This window comes from Solanum dulcamara, chromosome 5 (genome assembly GCF_947179165.1).
Source record: "Solanum dulcamara chromosome 5, daSolDulc1.2, whole genome shotgun sequence".
NCBI lineage: Eukaryota > Viridiplantae > Streptophyta > Magnoliopsida > Solanales > Solanaceae > Solanum > Solanum dulcamara.
This window is the reverse complement of record NC_077241.1, coordinates 78,255,238-78,272,957: the sequence shown is the minus strand read 5'-3', so window position 1 is coordinate 78,272,957 and position 17,720 is coordinate 78,255,238. Positions and strand designations below refer to the sequence as shown.

Genomic DNA, 17,720 nt, shown 5'->3' with positions numbered 1-17,720 from the left:
TTTATTTGATCGATTGTCAGTTATTTAAGTTAATTCTTTATTAATTTAAAATATGACTTGTCTAACATGTTTATTTGGCATTGAGTTGTGCCTATTATAACTTGTTGATCGTAACATGTTATAAGCCTCATTTTCTTTTCATATTATTAATTCCACTTATTAAAACAGTGTAATTTTTTTTAATGTGTATAACAACTGAACTCATGAATATTTAATGTAAATTAATTTTAAGTTATATATCAGTCCCTTAATCGTTATTTGTTATTTGTATTTATTTATTTGTATTTATTTGTTATCTATTCGTTATTTGTTTGTTGTTTTTCTCATAAAGCTTTTAATTTCCTATTCTTATCTAACATTTTTTTTATGCATTTATGCTTTTACTGAGCCGAGGGTCTCCAGGAAACAGCCGTCCTACCTTGGTAGGAGTAAGGTCTGCGTACATTCTACCCTCCCCAGACCCCATGTTGTGGGATTTCACTGGGTTGTTGTTGTATACCAGTCCCTTAACGCACACGAATCATTCTCGGCGAAGCCAGGAAATTTGTTAAGAGCTTTCAAAATTTAATGTATACATATGAAAATGTAACATGAATTTTGACATACTTCATATAATTTTCTATATATACAATATACGAAGGGTGTTCAACTGGCCACCCTGCCCTACATATTGCTACGCCACTATATAATATATCTCACGTAGCATAGTTTTCTAACTTATCCCAAACATTACATAATGGGCGTTTCCCAGATTTTACGCTTCCTTGTAACTGTCAAAAAATGTCCTATAAATACCACCAAAACATTATATCAAACTTTCTAAGATAGACATAATATTAAATAGGCGTAAGCCATATGTTATGTAATAATAATGGCTTGTTCAAAGAATACTTGGGTTGTTATATTCTTCTTGTGCATTTTGGCTGGTCCTATTATTGCTCAGGATTACAAAGATTCACTTGGCAAAGCAATTTTATTCTTTGAAGGACAACGTTCTGGGAGACTCCCAGTTTCTCAAAGAGTCAAATGGAGAGGAGATTCTGCACTCGTCGATGGCAAAATTGATCAGGTATGTATCTGTCTCAAAAAGAATGACATATTTATGATTAAAGTATTACATGTTTTTCAAACTACGTCGGTAACTTCATTTTATTAATAGAGTATTAATTTTGCAAGTAATAGGGTTATATTATGTGCATTTTGTTCTGATGTATATACCAAGTGTTAAAATTCATATATTAGGTGAACTTGATTGGAGGCTACTATGATGCTGGTGATAATGTGAAATTTGGATGGCCCATGGCTTTTTCTTTAACCTTGTTGAGTTGGGCTGCTGTTGAATACCAAACACAAATCTCTTCAACAAACCAACTTGTCCACCTCCAACGGGCAATTCGTTGGGGCACAAATTTCTTAATTCGAGCCCATACTTCAAGTACCACTCTTTATACTCAGGTGAATATCGTCTTATCTAAAAATTTAAATTATATTTTTAGGTATGGACCATGTTTGACTCTTTTTCTTAGGCTAAACATGTTTAAAACAAAATAAATCCATTCTTGTATTGTCACAATGACAAAAAAAGAATTTAGCGACATATTTAGCAACAATAATAAAAGAGTATTTATAATCAAGACTATATAAATGTCGCTAAAGGCTTTAGGAACTTATGACAGTGTGGGGGATAAAGAAATCGCTTGAAATAAGACAAGGTTCTTCTATGATAGATATATTGAATTAAATATGTGTACTATATTATCTAAAAGTTTAAACTAAGTATTAGAATGAGAACCATATTTTTATTTATTTTAAGTTTGCAAGAATTATATCTTTATTATATCTAAAACTATAACCACCAAAGATTAATATGTGGTAGAGTATTAACCAGTACTCCTCCATTCTTAACTAGGAATCATGAGCAAGAAGTCAAATGCTACCCTTTCTTCAATGTCTATTAATTAATATCAGCTTTCAAATGTAAAATATCTAACCAAAATCTCCTTAATTTTATCAATTAATGACCGGTTATTATATAAGTGTTTATCTAAGCCCTTAAGTATGGGCTTAATCAATTGATATATCGACTCCTCACACCCATGGCCTAAAGACAAGTTCAAAAGCTAATTTTTAACATGTTGGCGTGCACTAATTCTGAGAATGAAGTCATCTTTAATAGAAATCGTTTTACCTTTTAAAATAGAACTTTTTTATGCGAATTCGAATTAATTAACCCTGACACAAGTTATGTAATATTAACAAATACATTATGTGGACAGGTTGGAGATGGAAATACAGATCACCAGTGTTGGGAGAGACCTGAAGACATGGATACTCCTCGAACACTATATAAAATCACATCAAATTCTCCAGGATCTGAGGTGGCAGCTGATGTGGCAGCTGCTTTTGCTGCTGCATCTATTGTTTTCAAAAATATTGATTCCAACTATTCTACCAAGTTGTTAAGAAGAGCAAAATCAGTAAGCATACAACTTCTAGACAAAAAAAAAAATTCGTAAATTTTAAAAGTTTGATCAAACAGACTATTAACCGATTCACGATTCCTTTTTCCTGAGCACTTAGTTATTTGCGTTTGCGGACCAGTATAGAGGATCTTTCCAGGCTTCTTGTCCATTCTACTGCTCTTTCTCAGGTTATAAGGTAGTAAATAATTTCAATAATTAGGCAATAACTCAATAACTTGTCATATTCTTATTGTTATTATTTATTTATTTTTAAATCATAACTTAATTAGTGTTTTTAAATATATTTTTTTTATAGGATGAATTATTGTGGGCTGCTGCTTGGCTATACAAGGCAGGTGGAGGAAACGATTATTTAAGTTATGCTTCAAATCACCAAGTCTGGAGTCAAGATGTCTCTGAATTCGGTTGGGATAACAAGTTTGCTGGAGCCCAAACTTTACTAGCTAAGGTCAATCCTTTATATGAATTCAACATTATATCCAGTAGTAATGAGTGTGCGAATAAAGTTCTATCTATAAGGTGTAGGATTTTTTAAAAGATGAGGTCTTTTGGGGAAATCGTGTGAAATTGACTCAAAACGGATAATATCATACATTGTTAAAAGTATCTTTGGGTTGATATAGTCTAACAAGTGAATCTTGGAAATTGACATGTCAATACGTTAAAAATGATCTTTAGCGGTAATTAATTAATAGCAATAACTTAATTGCAGCTAAATATATTTTTTAGAGTCAATTAGCACTATTTTAATGTCTGTAAAGCCTATAAAGACATTGGATCCAATGACAATTAACTAATGCTGGTAAAGACTTTAGCTCTCTTTGTTAATGTGGATATTTGTTAGCGGTAAAAGTTATTTTTGTTTTAGAATGTGGGTCGTGGTGATGGGCCATGTAGAACTTAGTTCGCGATGGAGATTGTTGGGTGTGCGAACAAAGTCTTACATTAGTTGGTGAAAATATTGGGAAGTTACATATAAGATGTAGGATTTTTTAAGCCTTTTAGGGAAAACCGTGCAGAGTTTTAAGAGTATTCTGTGGTGATACAATTAAAAGGTTTAAGTCCTATACATTTGACAGTATAAAATATATTTATATAATCAAGTTAGCGAATACAACAAATCTTTATGATAAACATTATTGATAACTAACCTGTTAACTAATTGATAAATTTAGTACAAATTACTAGTAACATTTTTATGATCAGGAGTTCCTTAATGGAAAGAGCAATCTGGAAAAGTTCAAGAAAGATGCTGATTCATTTATTTGTGCATTAATGCCTGGAAGTAGCTCTATACAAATTAAGACAACCCCAGGTAATTTTTCAAATTTTAGAATCATTACTCTGCTTCTCAAAGAAACTTGATATTTGAATTATTTTGTTTATATAGTCTATACTTTCTTCAACTATAGTTATAATTTGCAGGTGGACTTTTGTATGTTAGAGATAGTAGCAATTTGCAATATGTGACTGGTGCCACCATGGTACTTTTTATGTACTCTAAAGTCCTTGAGGCAACTGGAATAGGGGGAGTTACATGTGGATCTGTTAATTTTTCCACCTCCAAGATTAAAGCCTTTGCAAAATCACAGGTCAAGTGCACATTTATTGTATAATTTTCTCCAATTATTAATAGTACTATTAAAATTGCTCTGTACATCCATTAGAGTCTAGCCTTGGTCCATTTAATAGCATGTTTGGCCGATCTTTTAGAATCGATTTATTTTGAAAATTACTTTTCGAAAAAAATATTTTAAAGAAATAACAATTCTGTTTGGCGATTCAATTTGAAAATCCTTTTTGTCAATAGTAAATCAACAATTTGTGCTTATCCAAGCTTTCAAAAAGTTCTTATGGACAGGCGTAATTTATTTTTTTAGCTTCGAAAAATAATTTTTACTATTAAAAATACTTATGTTTTTCCTAAAAGCATGGTTATACATCTCAACTCTCTAGAATAAGTATATTTTTTAAATAATTAAAAAAAATGATCTCCCAAAATGTCAAAAATAATGTTCCATGTATTATTCACATGTACAAGCTCTTAAGAAAGTGTCAAAAACTTAGGTCTTTAGTTTTGGATTTAAGTTGTATACACCAATAATTAACATAACAAATGTTTTCATTTGATTTTCTTTAACATGTTATAACAAGTTCATAATCATTTTCTATGTTACCAATTAATACTTTTGATATTAAAACTTACCTTTTAAATTATCTAATTATGTCAATATTTTTTTATATTATCAGCAAATAAAACTTAAACTCATTAATTTTTTTTCAGATAGACTACATACTTGGAGACAATCCACTTAAAATGTCATATATGGTGGGATTTGGCAACAAATACCCAACACAACTCCACCATAGAGCCTCATCAATCCCTTCAATTTATAACTATCCAGCCAGGGTGGGCTGCAACGATGGCTATAGCTCATGGTACAATTCTAACAATCCAAATCCAAATATACATGTCGGTGCGATTGTCGGTGGGCCCAATTCTGGGGACCAATTCGTTGATTCGAGATCAGATTACTCTCATTCTGAACCCACGACTTACATGAATGCAGCTTTTATAGGATCCGTGGCCGCTTTGATTGATCAAAACAAAGAAGGAGAACACTATGAGGAAATAAATTCACAATTTAACAAACCACTTTTAGGTGATAACTAAATTAGCACGAAGAACATTTCACAGTAAAGAATTGAATGCTAGCTGCAATTATAAATAAATATCTGTACATATATATGATAAAACATGTATTATATGTGTTTTATAAATTATTTTCAATAATATATATTAAAATTGTATTATAAACTATTATAAATGTCAAGTGAAAAAAAATATTCTTGCTATAAATGATAAATATTTTCTTATGCTAATATCTATGTAAGTTTCCCCATATTGAATATCAGAAATGTCTCAAACTATGTTTTACTGTTTTTCCTTTACAAGAAATACTACTTTCTCCTTTCTTTTTTACTTGTTCCTTATGTAATAATTATATTTTTCTTTTTACTTATCCATTTTAATAAATCAAGAGATTTTTTTCCCAATATTACTCATATTATTAAAAAGCTACATAAAGTACTAATAATCAAACTTAAAATTTCAAAAATAATCAATAAAGATAATTTAATTGAATAACTCCTAATATATAGTTTCTTCAAGATGAATGCCAAGTGGGGCCAAGTAAAAAAAGAAAGAGAGGGAATAAGAGCCTGTTTGGTTTGGATATAAGTTGAGTTATGATGAGAGTAGGTATTTTGAGATTCATTATCCTAGAATTTTATTTATTGATTGTTTCGTTTATAATATTAAAATAACATGTATCACATAATTTCTAAGAAGAAGTTATTTTCTTACAAAAATACTCTCTACCTTATTTAGTAGAAAAAAGGATGAATATTTTTATCATTTTTATTATTTTATTTCGCTACTATTATTCCACTTTCTGTCAGAAATAACTTATTCCTGACCATACTTATTACTAATTCTTATATAATTTATCTAATAATTAATAACCAAACAAAAAATAAGCGGGTACTAGAAAGTTACTCCATAAGAGTTGTGGCCCAAAATGTTGACCGAAACTATGTTAGTAGTAGTAAAAGACGTGAACAATGAAAATAACAGGTACGTGCATAGTGTTCAACATCCACGCGTACTTGATAATTTATATATATATATGTGTGTGTGACAACACCTAATTAATTGAAAGAGTTGATGTAATTTCTAAATTCGAGAAGGATTGACAGGTTTTTGGCCTGACAAACTTCAGAAAAAAAAGATGTATGTAGAGACGAAGCAACTTATAACATATTTAATAAATTTTTAAATATAATATAAAATTTGAATCATAGCTATTAAATCTGATCGAAATAGTTATTAATATGCTAACTCTACTTCTAGGCGCAAATGACATTTTAACCGAATATTTCATATTGGAATGGGAGAAAGCTTAAATTTTATAAGGAATAAGACAAATTCATATTATAAATGTGTATTTAATCTCAATAATAACATAATCAAAAAGATAAATATCTAAAGTCTTTGGGGCAAAATGGACAATACATCTCATGGGTTTGGAGTGTGACATTCTCAGACCATATTAATCCTGCCAACTACTCGTAACCTACATGAGGCTAATTCTTCTGGTGATTGCTACTGGGAATTTTGTTTTAATTTTTTTTTAAAACTCATATAAAGTTCTTCTTGTACTGATACTTGTCACCAAGATTCCACTCTAACCGAATTTCATCATTTTCTCTCTTTATTTTACTAATATATGTGAAGGTGAGAACTGTTCACCTACATTTGAGTTACGTTGGAGAAGGTTTTAGTTAGGAAAAGTTACAGATATATATCGTTCAGCCAACTAGTTTATTAATATGATAGAAATATATATAACATATACACTTTATATATATTTTGTAAACTAGTTCACCCGAAAACATATTGGGTTGTAATTATCCCTTTTAGTTACTTATTTGTATTTGAATCCTAATATATATTTGCAGTGTTTGGTCTAACTTTTCGGCCCTCTAAGCAAAGCAATTTTGCATTGAAAATAAAAGAATGCATAACTAAAAGTACATGCACATGAATATTTGAAACTCATAAAAAACCTTCCGAACACAAACTAAATATACTATTGGCTTCGAAATGATATTCCAAATTCAATAGAATCATCAAAACACTCGAACAAGGTGCCTCAAATTGCCTATATGCAAGCACTCTGATAAAATTGAAACATCCAATTTTATGGTGATAGAAATATGTCATTAAAGATAAAATGCAAAATTTAAATTAAATTGTTTGAAAACAAATAAATTAAAGGAGTTATTCCTTTTTAACAAACTAATAAGAAACAATGACACATATGATGAAGTTCATTAGATCAACCAAAGGTATTTTAATTAAATTGTTTGAAAACAAATAAAGGAGTTATTCCTATTTAACAAACTAATAAGGAAACAACGACACATATGATGAAGTTCATTAGATGAACCAAAAGGTATTTTTTTTGTTATGTAAAATATAAGTAGTTATTTTTATTTAATTAGTACAAGACCACTTCACAACTTGATGTGCTTACATCTCTACCTATCAAGGTTCTATCCAAAATTATAGTCCTAGAACTTGTATAGAGAAGATTTCCCCACATACTATATATTTACAAATTAAAATTAAATATATAGCAAAAGAAAATACTGTATTTTGGATCTTGGGTGGACACTTCTTGGCAAAAGAGAAATTTAGGAATAATGAAAAAAAAAAGTCCATATATATTGCTAATTAATCTCTTATCTAGTTTTTTCCTAATGGATTCTCTACAAAAAAAAAAAAAAAAAAAAAAGAGAGAGAGAGAGAGAGAAGATTCCAATACATATATTACATGATCAACAAGAAAAGGGAAATGTAGAATAGTTATTAAATCCATCATGAATATCTTCAAGACCAGCAAAGAAATCTCCATCAAACATTTCTTGAATTGAAACACATTCATTCTCATCACTTCCTTCAAACATATTTCTGATCCCTTCATCGTTCTCTTGATTTATTTCTATTTCTGGAAATTCGTCTGATAGAATGTATGCGTCCACTGCATTTGATGTTGAACCATGTGGACTTGAATTTTTTTCTTCTTTCACAATTTTTTTAGGACTATTAATAGAGTTTTTTGAATTTGGAAATTTGCTTTTGACAGTACCAGCTAGAGAATTTCTACGTGTTGGCTGACTATGATTATGTTCAGCTGTGTATGTCACAATAAATATTCCATTTTCAGTACAACTTTGTTCTACTTGTTTTCTTGCTAAACATCCCTTTGAGCTGCTGCACCTATAATAGCTCCTGTTATTAAAAAGAAGAAAAAAATGAGAGTTTGACTTTGAAATGCGTTATTTGAGCTTAGGATCTATTAGAATTGAACAGTTTCTCTACATTTACAAGGTAAAAGTAAGATCAGTGTAATATATTATATTCTCTCCAAACTCTACGTATGGAATTACACTAACTATGTTGTTATTGTTATTATTGTAATTTTATGCTAAACTTATAAAAATCACTTTTGTCACATTGAAAATAAGTGAATTTTACCCACTATAACAATAAAAACACAAAAACTATTGTTTGTCACATTAATTAAACATGGTAAAATGCTGATCAGAAAACACAATGATTGAAATGTCAAAATTGATTTTACCTCATGTGATATGTGTTTATTTGTTGTGTCAATGTGGTGCTACTTTATAAATTCCACATCAGAAAACTAAAGAAATCAAATGTGTGTAAATCATGACTATCCATATTGGTCTCTTTATATGATCATGAATAATCTTGCTACTTTATAAATTCCACATTAGAAAACTAAAGAAATCAAATGTGTATAAATCATGACTATTCATATTGGTCATTTTATATGATCATGAATAATTTTACTCTTAAGCTAATTTTTGGGGTTAAATAATTAGATCCGAAATTTATTTTCTATACTGTACCTAAGTTAGACTCTTTTCAATTTTTTATTTACCCTATATTGATGAGCTCCAATATTATATTGTCTACAATCGAGATGGTGAGCATGCGAGGAGGTATTGAATTCTCATATCAATTGTGGGAGAAAAAATTGATCATCTTAAATTATATGATTTAGATTAAATATTCACCTTTTGAATTAATTTTTAAGTGAGTTAAGACTATTTTCTTAATATCTATTTCAATAAAAGATATTTGGAGAGAAAAATAACTAGTATTATACCTTGGATAAGGAGAGCCTTTAATGGGTTTTTGACCATATTTTCTCCAAGCCCATTTATCAGAAGAAAGATCATCTGCTTTTAATTGAAGCACCACTCTCTTTTGTTCATTTTTCCTGTAAAAAAAAATCAAAAAAGACTCCATGTCAAACATCACACATATATTTAACCAAAATCACATAAAGTAAGATGAAAATCATAGGATTTTAAGTCCAAATATTAGCAAGATCAAGCCAAAAATATCGTGGCAGATAATTTTTTTCCATTTGTCAGAGTTACTTGATCATGTTACATGCAAACTGACTCAAATATAACAGTTATAAGAAAAAATTAAGGAACATGTACACACCATTAATTTTCCTCACCTTTTTTTGTACTTGGGTACATATGTACAAGGAGCAGCCACCACTTGTTGTTCATGTCTCTGCTCTTCTTCTCTCTTCTCTTCTTCAATTTCTTTGGGAATTAGTGAAATTGAAGATCCCATCAACATATTTTGTCCACCAACATGATAAAATGGCTTGTAAAGTTCTTCTAATTCATCACTAAAAAACTCTTTTTTCATCTCATGAGAAAAAGATAAATATTGATCACTTTCTTGAAATCCCAAATTAGGAGAAAAATCAATATTATTATTTGCTCCATGGAAATGATGATCACTACATGAAGTTGATGATCCAATAACAACAGCTTGAAGACCCCAATCCATTATCATCATAAGCTAAAACCAAAAAGAAGAGAGGGAAAAAAATTGTAATAGTAATAATGGCGCTGACTTTTTGATAGCTAAAAATACGAAGTTTGAGGGCTATTTAAGGACTGAAAATATTATTAAAATGAGCAGTTTTTTTTCCTATTTACACACAAGATATTTTATTTATTTATTTTATGATGGATTTATCAAGTTGACTTTATTATAAAGTCAAACGGTAACGACAGCGGAAGCTAATTACTGTAAAAAATACACGCGTTTGTCTTAATTTTTGGCTTATAAGTTCTCATTTGTTGACTAAAGTGATCAAATATCCTACGTACTAAAATTGATTTTGTCAGCAATTTTTTTTTAAAAGAAGAAGTATAATTTAGTTTGGCTTTTCATTAAATTAAGGGTTGTATATACAGCTAATGACATAATATATGATTAGTTTATACTTACATTACATATCAAATAAAATTTAAGTATTTAAAGAATTAGCCAACTTGTTTTTTTTTTGGCGTTTTTAATTCTGGTTTTATAGCCCCATTTGGCAAATTTAGAGTACGTCATAATTGAGAAAGGAAAGACCCACCCCCAGAGCCAAGGGCAGTGGAAACTTTCCACTTATGAGTCAGGTGGAAGTTAGAAACAATAATGTTTGAGTCTTTGTTGTCTCCTTATTATATCATGATCATGGATAATTTTTATATTATGATCTAGTTTTTGAGTTGGAGTTAATTATCTAATTCCAAGAATTCATTTTTTTAATATGGTTTGAGAAGCAAACTCATTCTAATATATAATCAATGATATACAATATTCCAATTTAAAAAAATTAAAATTTTATCTATTCTCATAGATTTATTTATTCATGCATGTACATGTGTTAATATGAATTAAAATTTCATGCATGTATAAGTGTGAGTATGAATGAAAATTTAGTCCAACATTAATACAAACTTCAAGCATCAGGTGAAAAAAATAATAATGAGTGAGCGTCTTTTTTTAAAAGCTATCCTAAAAGGACAATAATAAAGAAATATGTCCCATATATACTTGTACTAAACTGATTTATGGTTCGTCTGTCATTCAAAAATCTTTTTCTCATGAATCATGATAATTAATTTAGATTAATGTTCTTGCATGTCATTTCATGTTGGGGGGGGGGGGGGATTCGCAACCTTAAGTATTTGATTTTTTTAGTTAATAAGAAAAAGACAACTAACCTAACATGCATCAAATAAGGTTCTTTTTTCCAATTATTATAGTCAGTCTACTTGTTAAATTATATTCTGAGAAGAATTAAATATAATATTGAAACATAAAATGGAATTGGTTCCCAAAAGTCCACATTTAGGGTACGTTGTGTCCGTGGAGAGAAAATATTTTCCTCAAAATAAGTGAGTTTCTTATTATTATTTTTGTATTTGGTATGTAAATAAAAAATATTAAAATATTATTTTTAAAATATTTATGTATAATATAGATAAATATTATGGAAGGTGGGATGAGGGTGGAGGTGTAAGGGTGTGGATGGTGGGGATGGGGCTATTGGGTGAGGGTGAAGATGAGGTGTGTTGTGGACACAAACAATATGAAATATTACCTGTGAAACTTGTCCCACTACGAAAGTTTTTTTCTCATTTTAAAAAAAAAGTTTTCTTAAAATAAATATTTTCAAAAATTAAATTTTATATAATCAAACATAAAAAATTGAAAAATGTATACCAAAACATACCCTTAGATATTTATACATGACTCTATTATTATCAACGTAAGCATGACCCATGAGGACGAAATAAAACAAAGAAAATAGTAGCACGCGAGCAACTTGAATTATGTATAAAAATAATTATTTAGCAAAACTATATTGCGTGAACTAGAGGGAACTTTGAATAAAAACAAATTAAAAATGAATCTTCCACCCCTACAATTTTTTTTTCTTTTTTAATAAAATGGACCAATATTTATGGGGGGGTACCATGCCTAAATTATTCAGTATTTTCTACATACACCTATTAGTAATCCTATAATTTCATCACATAAATAGGTGAATTATTTTTGTATATGTATATAATCATAGTCAAAGGTAAGATTTCAACTTAATGAATTCTGAATCTTATAATAATGATTTTAAGTAATATAATTGAGTTTAAAATTTAATTTTTGTACATATTTAATAAATAAAATTTATTAGATTTAATCGAACTTGAACGGGCTAACAGCTCTATCGCTATATATAATATATATGTATTTAGGTTTGTAGGGTGGGGTGGACTATGGAGGATAGTGGGGGTAAAAAGAATAAAAATTGAAAAGATTTGAAAGCTCATTTTTATGGAGTTGAGGGCTGAATTATCAAAGCAACTAGATGAAAAGAAACCGTGTTTTTTCTTCCTTATGAGAAAACTTCACATCAGTCGGTAGTACATATTCAATATTTTACGCACAACTTGCGTTTTAAATTATTTTTATCTTTTTAGTTTCTCACAATGTTTAATACTCGTATGGGTTTTGAATAATTTTTATTCACGCTACCTAATGCCTATTAAAAAGGGATACTCTCTATCAGATTTTTTTTAATTTCAGAATTCGAATTTAAAGCCTCAATTGATTAAGGATAAAGAAATTCTACCGAAGGCAAATATAGAGTTTCGAATTTGTTCAAACTTAGTAAATTTGATATAAATTTTACATTTATTTTAAGAAATTAATTTGATATGTTCAAATTGTCATCAGTTTAAAATCAATAAATTTAAAATTTTAAAATTTATAAGAAATTAATTTGATATGTTCACATTGTCATCAGTTTAAAATCAATAAATTTAAATTTTAAAATTTATAAATTTTAAATCCTGACTTTGCCTCTTAATTTTATATATTTATCCCACCACATACTCATGTGGTGATATTAGTTTAGTCATATAAATCAAACAACTTGCCGTGAGTTTGCCATGACTAGAATTTTTATATATTAAAGAGGTGACTACTATATACCCTACAGAATTTTCAGGAAAGAGATAACTATACTTTCTTGTAGGATAAGATGAATAATCTAAAAAGTGGGATTTTTTGAGCTATTAAAGGAAAATGCTTTTCTTTTCTTTTCTTTTTTCAAAATAAAATAATTCTCAATTTGTAAGGTAATTTCTAATGTAAGACCCTTCTGCCACGTTAAATATCGACGATTATTAGGGATGTAACTAAAATTAAAGTGCCCTAATATTTCAAATATGGAGGATAATTGGTTCTCTGTAAGGAGGGGGGAGGGAGAAGTTCAAAGCCAAATATAATAATTTTTGTGAAAAGTTGGAAATTGAATAGTTTCTAGATATGGATAGAACCATTGTTTTAAAAAAAAACACTTTAATTGATATGGAAAGAGTAATAGAGCACATCAAAATTGATATAAACAAGATTGAACGCCCCTTATTTTAATTTTAATTTCAACAGCTAATTATTTTACAGCATGGCACCGCAAAACTTGACAATGAAAACATAAATAGTCCTTAATTTTTGAACAATTTCTACCTCACTCACCCTTTTTTCAAGTGTCACATATTTGACTTGAGCTTGTGTGTAGAAAAATTATAAGTCGGTGAAAAGAACCTTAGAATTCATATCACATATCAATGAAACAGTGGTAATGCTGACTTATTTGCCTTTTATCGCGGGTTCTTTTTACTCAGTCTTATGTATATACATGTAAATGAACTAAATAAAATCATATGAGTTTGTCTATGTGCATAATATAGTGCGGCCAAATCATAAGTTACTCTGAATTTTGAATTCGTTTTTTTAAAGTAGGAATCTTGATGTCACGCTCCGATAGGGTACCCTAGGCGTGGGCGGCAGTCAGAAGCCATTGCTGGCTCCCAAGCGAACCACTTGGCCTGATCACACATTCATTGATTCAGCGAAAGACTTAGTTTAAGAGAAAAACAAATCTTAGTGGCTAACTCGATCATCAATCTCCATCATTCAAATCAAAAACATAGTTTGAAAGAAAACTACTCAAGAGTTAAAGATATCAAAATAAATTCATCACTATCTAGTCTATGAAGCCTCTATCTCTACTACCTAAATGGTGTCAATGACAAGTTAATGGTCACCTAAAAAAAATTACTCATAAGCAATGGAAAGAATGAATATGATCCCTCCGAAGGCAAGGAGGTCTCACCACTATTAGGAAAAAAATAGATCTTCAACGAAGCGCTTATTGATGATCTCTAACACCTGTCCATGCATTATAAAACGATGCAGGCCCAAATGAACGTCAGTACGTGGAATGTACGAGTATGTAATATGGCAGAATGAAATAACAATACATCAAAGTTACTCAAGATAGAATGAAAGTATGATATGCAATTATAAAATATAACAATGCTTTAAGAAGGACTCAGTAATATACAACTTGTTCAAAATATGTCATATACTTTCATGCACAATCTGGGAGTCTCTCTTAATCGACAACAATCCCACCACCTATAAGTACGTGATGTATAACGAACCGACGTCATTGCCACGTTCGTCCAATACTTGCCAAGGTAAAGGACAAATCTACCAATCTAGATGTATCAATCAATCAAGTCCTATCTTTTTAGGACAATGAAATAGGAAAACATCCGACTTTAACAGTCCAATACTCTCCTACGCTGGCTATGTAGTTATTGAATTTTACTCTCGCTCAATTCGGTGCTTGATCTACTCCCAAAACTCAAAATGCTCATGCAACTTAAACAAATCGGTTCAATCAAAACATTTGACTAATCTCATTGGACTCCCATCGAAACTCAATCTCATCTCAATCATTATGCTCTTTCAAATCAACTCAATCAAATCCACTCATTGATATTAAATATTCAATTCTTTTATATCTCTTTAAAACATGCAATTTCAACTCAAAATAATGCATAGCGAAATCACAATCAAAACGGTTAAAATTCTTAAAGACTCTTTCAATTCAACTCGGGCTCGACTCATGCTCAAATCATCAAGTTCTTTCTGAAATATATTTTTGAAAATCAATCACAACTCATTAAAATTTTGTCTCAAAACCATCATTTATGCTCAAGATATCCATGTTCAAAATAATGAAAAAATCAACTTATGTGAAAACTCAAACTCTTGTACAATTAATGCTCAAAATCAAATATAATCTTCAATTAGGATTCATGTGAATGAAAACATGAGCATGCATCCAAATCAAATACTCAACACATGAACAACATCAATACGTATTTTAAATATGTACAAGGAACCCAAAAGACAATAGATAACTCAAGAATTCAATTCAAGGAACTCGAAAACTCCAACTCAGCTCAACTAAACTTGAATCAATAAAGATGAAGGGGCGCGTGGACAAACTCAATCTAACATTGTGTTAGCCTTACATACCTAAATCTTAGGAGTTATTGGATAAAAGTGTTGATTTTGGAACCTTGTAGCTTGAAGTTGAGAAATCAATCTATGGATTTGTGAAGGAGATCTTGAATTTGGAGACTTTAGATCTCCCAATATTTGTTACACCCCGCACTCTTGAGCTCGGAACGTCTTCTTGAGTTCCTTAGACACTATCATGTGAGTCGGATAAGCTACGACACTATCAAACAACTCTAAGGAAAGAAGATTGTGATACCTCACGAGAAGGAAGGTTGGAGATAGAGTCATAAGAATCAAGAAAGAGTTGGAGGCTAAGAAATGAGTCGTAGGACTCGATTTACCTACGTAAGACACTAAGTTAAGAGTCTTATACACTTAAGTTTCTTAAGGATATACCAAGCTTACGTAGTTCGGATTACATGAGCTCTTAAAGTAAGACGAGATTACGAACCCGCGAGGAAGGGAAAAAGACGACGCGTGGAAGCCAATGGAGGAGCGACACGTGGAAGCATCTCAAGCAAGCAGGTGATGCACCTACTTAGGGTCAAGTAGGTGATGCAGCTGCTTGGGAGAGGTGGACCCCCGCTGCCACGTGGCAGCCCCTAATTGGCAGCATGACACAGTGGCCAATCATGGCTTGACACGTGTCATCCTCAGGGGCTGACACGTGTCACCCCTTGGGACCACCCATATATGTGATATGTATCTCAAACTTCAGCTTGTTCATCAACATTTCCAGCAGCAACGTGAACAAAAAAACCCTAAAGCTAAGAAGAGAAAATTGCGACGGCTTGGGGAGAAAAATAGGTAAGTCCCGTTTTCGTTCCATAAATTAATTAATTAGCGTATACTACGATGATATGAAAGTATTAGTAGTATAAAATTAGGATTTTGTGCAGCAAAATTCAGACAGCAAGCTGCCACAACGATTCAGCACGTAAATAAAATTCCGAGGCGCGATTTCGGCAAGTTTTAGTCAATTTCGGGAAAGGTAAGTTCTTCCCCTCTAATTTGAATTTTATGAGGTTAAATTAGGGTGTATTACACACCTTAGGAGCTGCTGTAATTTGGGGAAAAGGTTTGAAAAGCTCAGCGTTCGGAATAAACGAATTTGGAATCGCTATAGTTAAGTTGTTGTCGAAATAAGGTGTTGTACGCGTAGGGGCTGCTTCTGGTTGTGTTGTGGCGTGTTGCAGGGTCTAAAAGTTATCTAAATGAGGTGTTGCAGCTACATGACCCTACGCTTTGCAATTAAAGAATTCGCGAAAGAAAGATTAAAGACTCTAGTTTTGGTATCTTAGTTTCGAGTTAATTGTCAGGGGTTTATATTGTGTAATTTTGGTCGTAATATGTATATGTATGGGTTGGTGGTTGCATTGTTGGTTGGCTGCAGGTGCTAAGGACATGGTTGGGAATTCGGATAGGGCACATTATAGGGGAGGTGCTGCCCGATTTTCGTTAACATCCTAACTAGTTAAGGAACTAGCCGAGAAGGCGAGCGAAGGGATGAATGTTATGAATACTCGTGGGTAGTCTAAGTTGCTGAAAAGTCCAAGGTTGTTAATACTTACATTACTTCCATGTTAAATAGGTTTCGAGGACAACGATGTGGACGTGATTAAGAGAAGTCCATACAAGGTATGTGAAGCTTTCCTTTGGCGTGTTTTTGGAATAGATATGTAGAACTATTCTTCTTTTCTTTTGGCATGTCTTAGATATAAGTTATGAATGATATGTATACGATATTTGGGATTTAATCCATTCGTAAATGCCTGAATATGAGTCGAGACTCTTGTTTACTTCTTGATATTAGAATTCCTGTAATAGCTGAGTCATTGCCTTTAAGTCTTCTATGTGATGGAAACTAGTACATATAAGGCCTATTTCTTCTTTCCTTTAGGACGACTTAACTTTTAAGTGAAATGATATATGATATGGGTTAGAGGTAATTCCATTTATGAGCTCTGATTGTAACTCGTGACTTGTAGTCACTCCTGAACATTAAGAGTCTGAAAGTAGTCAAACTACTATTCTCGAGCCTGCTATATAATGAATAGAAAGTAGAGGTACCAGCTCCTCTTTTTAGAGGCTCTGAAATGATAAATGTCGTTGATTGCATGAGTTGAGTCCTTGACTAGATAAATTGTGTTTCTGATTGCATAGATTATATTTCTGATTGCATGAATTATGTGGCATTATTTTGATGCATGTTTGTGATCCCTGATGTCACGACCTAGCCCCGTAGGCCGTGACTAGTGTCCGAATTGGACACTCGTATACACACATATTATCTTTTGTCAATCGACAATTAAACACGATATAGAATTTATATGGGTAGCACGTTGTCTCAAACTGTTACTTATATATATACTAAAATCACCTATTTCTTGGGGAGT

The 17,720-nt window shown here is 31.0% G+C and overlaps 2 protein-coding genes across 2 annotated transcripts; one reads left to right on the top strand and one right to left on the bottom strand.

Moving 5' to 3' along the window:
* Nucleotides 1–766: 766 nt before the first annotated feature.
* Nucleotides 767–5,301, top strand: LOC129890104 (endoglucanase 18-like). The gene is made up of 8 exons (XM_055965639.1): nt 767–1,069; nt 1,243–1,455; nt 2,277–2,477; nt 2,581–2,658; nt 2,779–2,931; nt 3,690–3,798; nt 3,909–4,075; nt 4,768–5,301. The coding sequence occupies exons 1-8, from the start codon at nt 872–874 to the stop codon at nt 5,155–5,157; spliced, it is 1,509 nt and encodes a 502-aa protein (XP_055821614.1). The 5' UTR covers nt 767–871; the 3' UTR covers nt 5,158–5,301.
* A 2,238-nt stretch (nt 5,302–7,539) lies between these two features.
* On the bottom strand, nt 7,540–10,012 carry LOC129888592 (probable WRKY transcription factor 29). The gene is made up of 3 exons (XM_055963544.1): nt 9,611–10,012; nt 9,248–9,361; nt 7,540–8,340 (listed from the first exon to the last, which is right to left on the bottom strand). The coding sequence occupies exons 1-3, from the start codon at nt 9,961–9,963 to the stop codon at nt 7,887–7,889; spliced, it is 921 nt and encodes a 306-aa protein (XP_055819519.1). The 5' UTR covers nt 9,964–10,012; the 3' UTR covers nt 7,540–7,886.
* Between the last annotated feature and the right edge of the window lie 7,708 nt (nt 10,013–17,720).

Excerpts from the sequence above, each read along its gene's own strand:
- LOC129890104 (XM_055965639.1), top strand. The coding sequence starts at position 872 with ATGGCTTGTTCAAAGAATACTTGGGTTGTTATATTCTTCTTGTGCATT. Across the intron at positions 3,799-3,908 it reads ACAAATTAAGACAACCCCAG|GTGGACTTTTGTATGTTAGA; the intron begins GTAATTTTTCAA and ends TATAATTTGCAG. Across the intron at positions 4,076-4,767 it reads AAGCCTTTGCAAAATCACAG|ATAGACTACATACTTGGAGA; the intron begins GTCAAGTGCACA and ends ATTTTTTTTCAG.
- LOC129888592 (XM_055963544.1), bottom strand. The coding sequence starts at position 9,963 with ATGATGATAATGGATTGGGGTCTTCAAGCTGTTGTTATTGGATCATCA. Across the intron at positions 9,362-9,610 it reads GTACCCAAGTACAAAAAAAG|GAAAAATGAACAAAAGAGAG; the intron begins GTGAGGAAAATT and ends TTTTTTTTACAG. Across the intron at positions 8,341-9,247 it reads AAAGGCTCTCCTTATCCAAG|GAGCTATTATAGGTGCAGCA; the intron begins GTATAATACTAG and ends TTTTAATAACAG.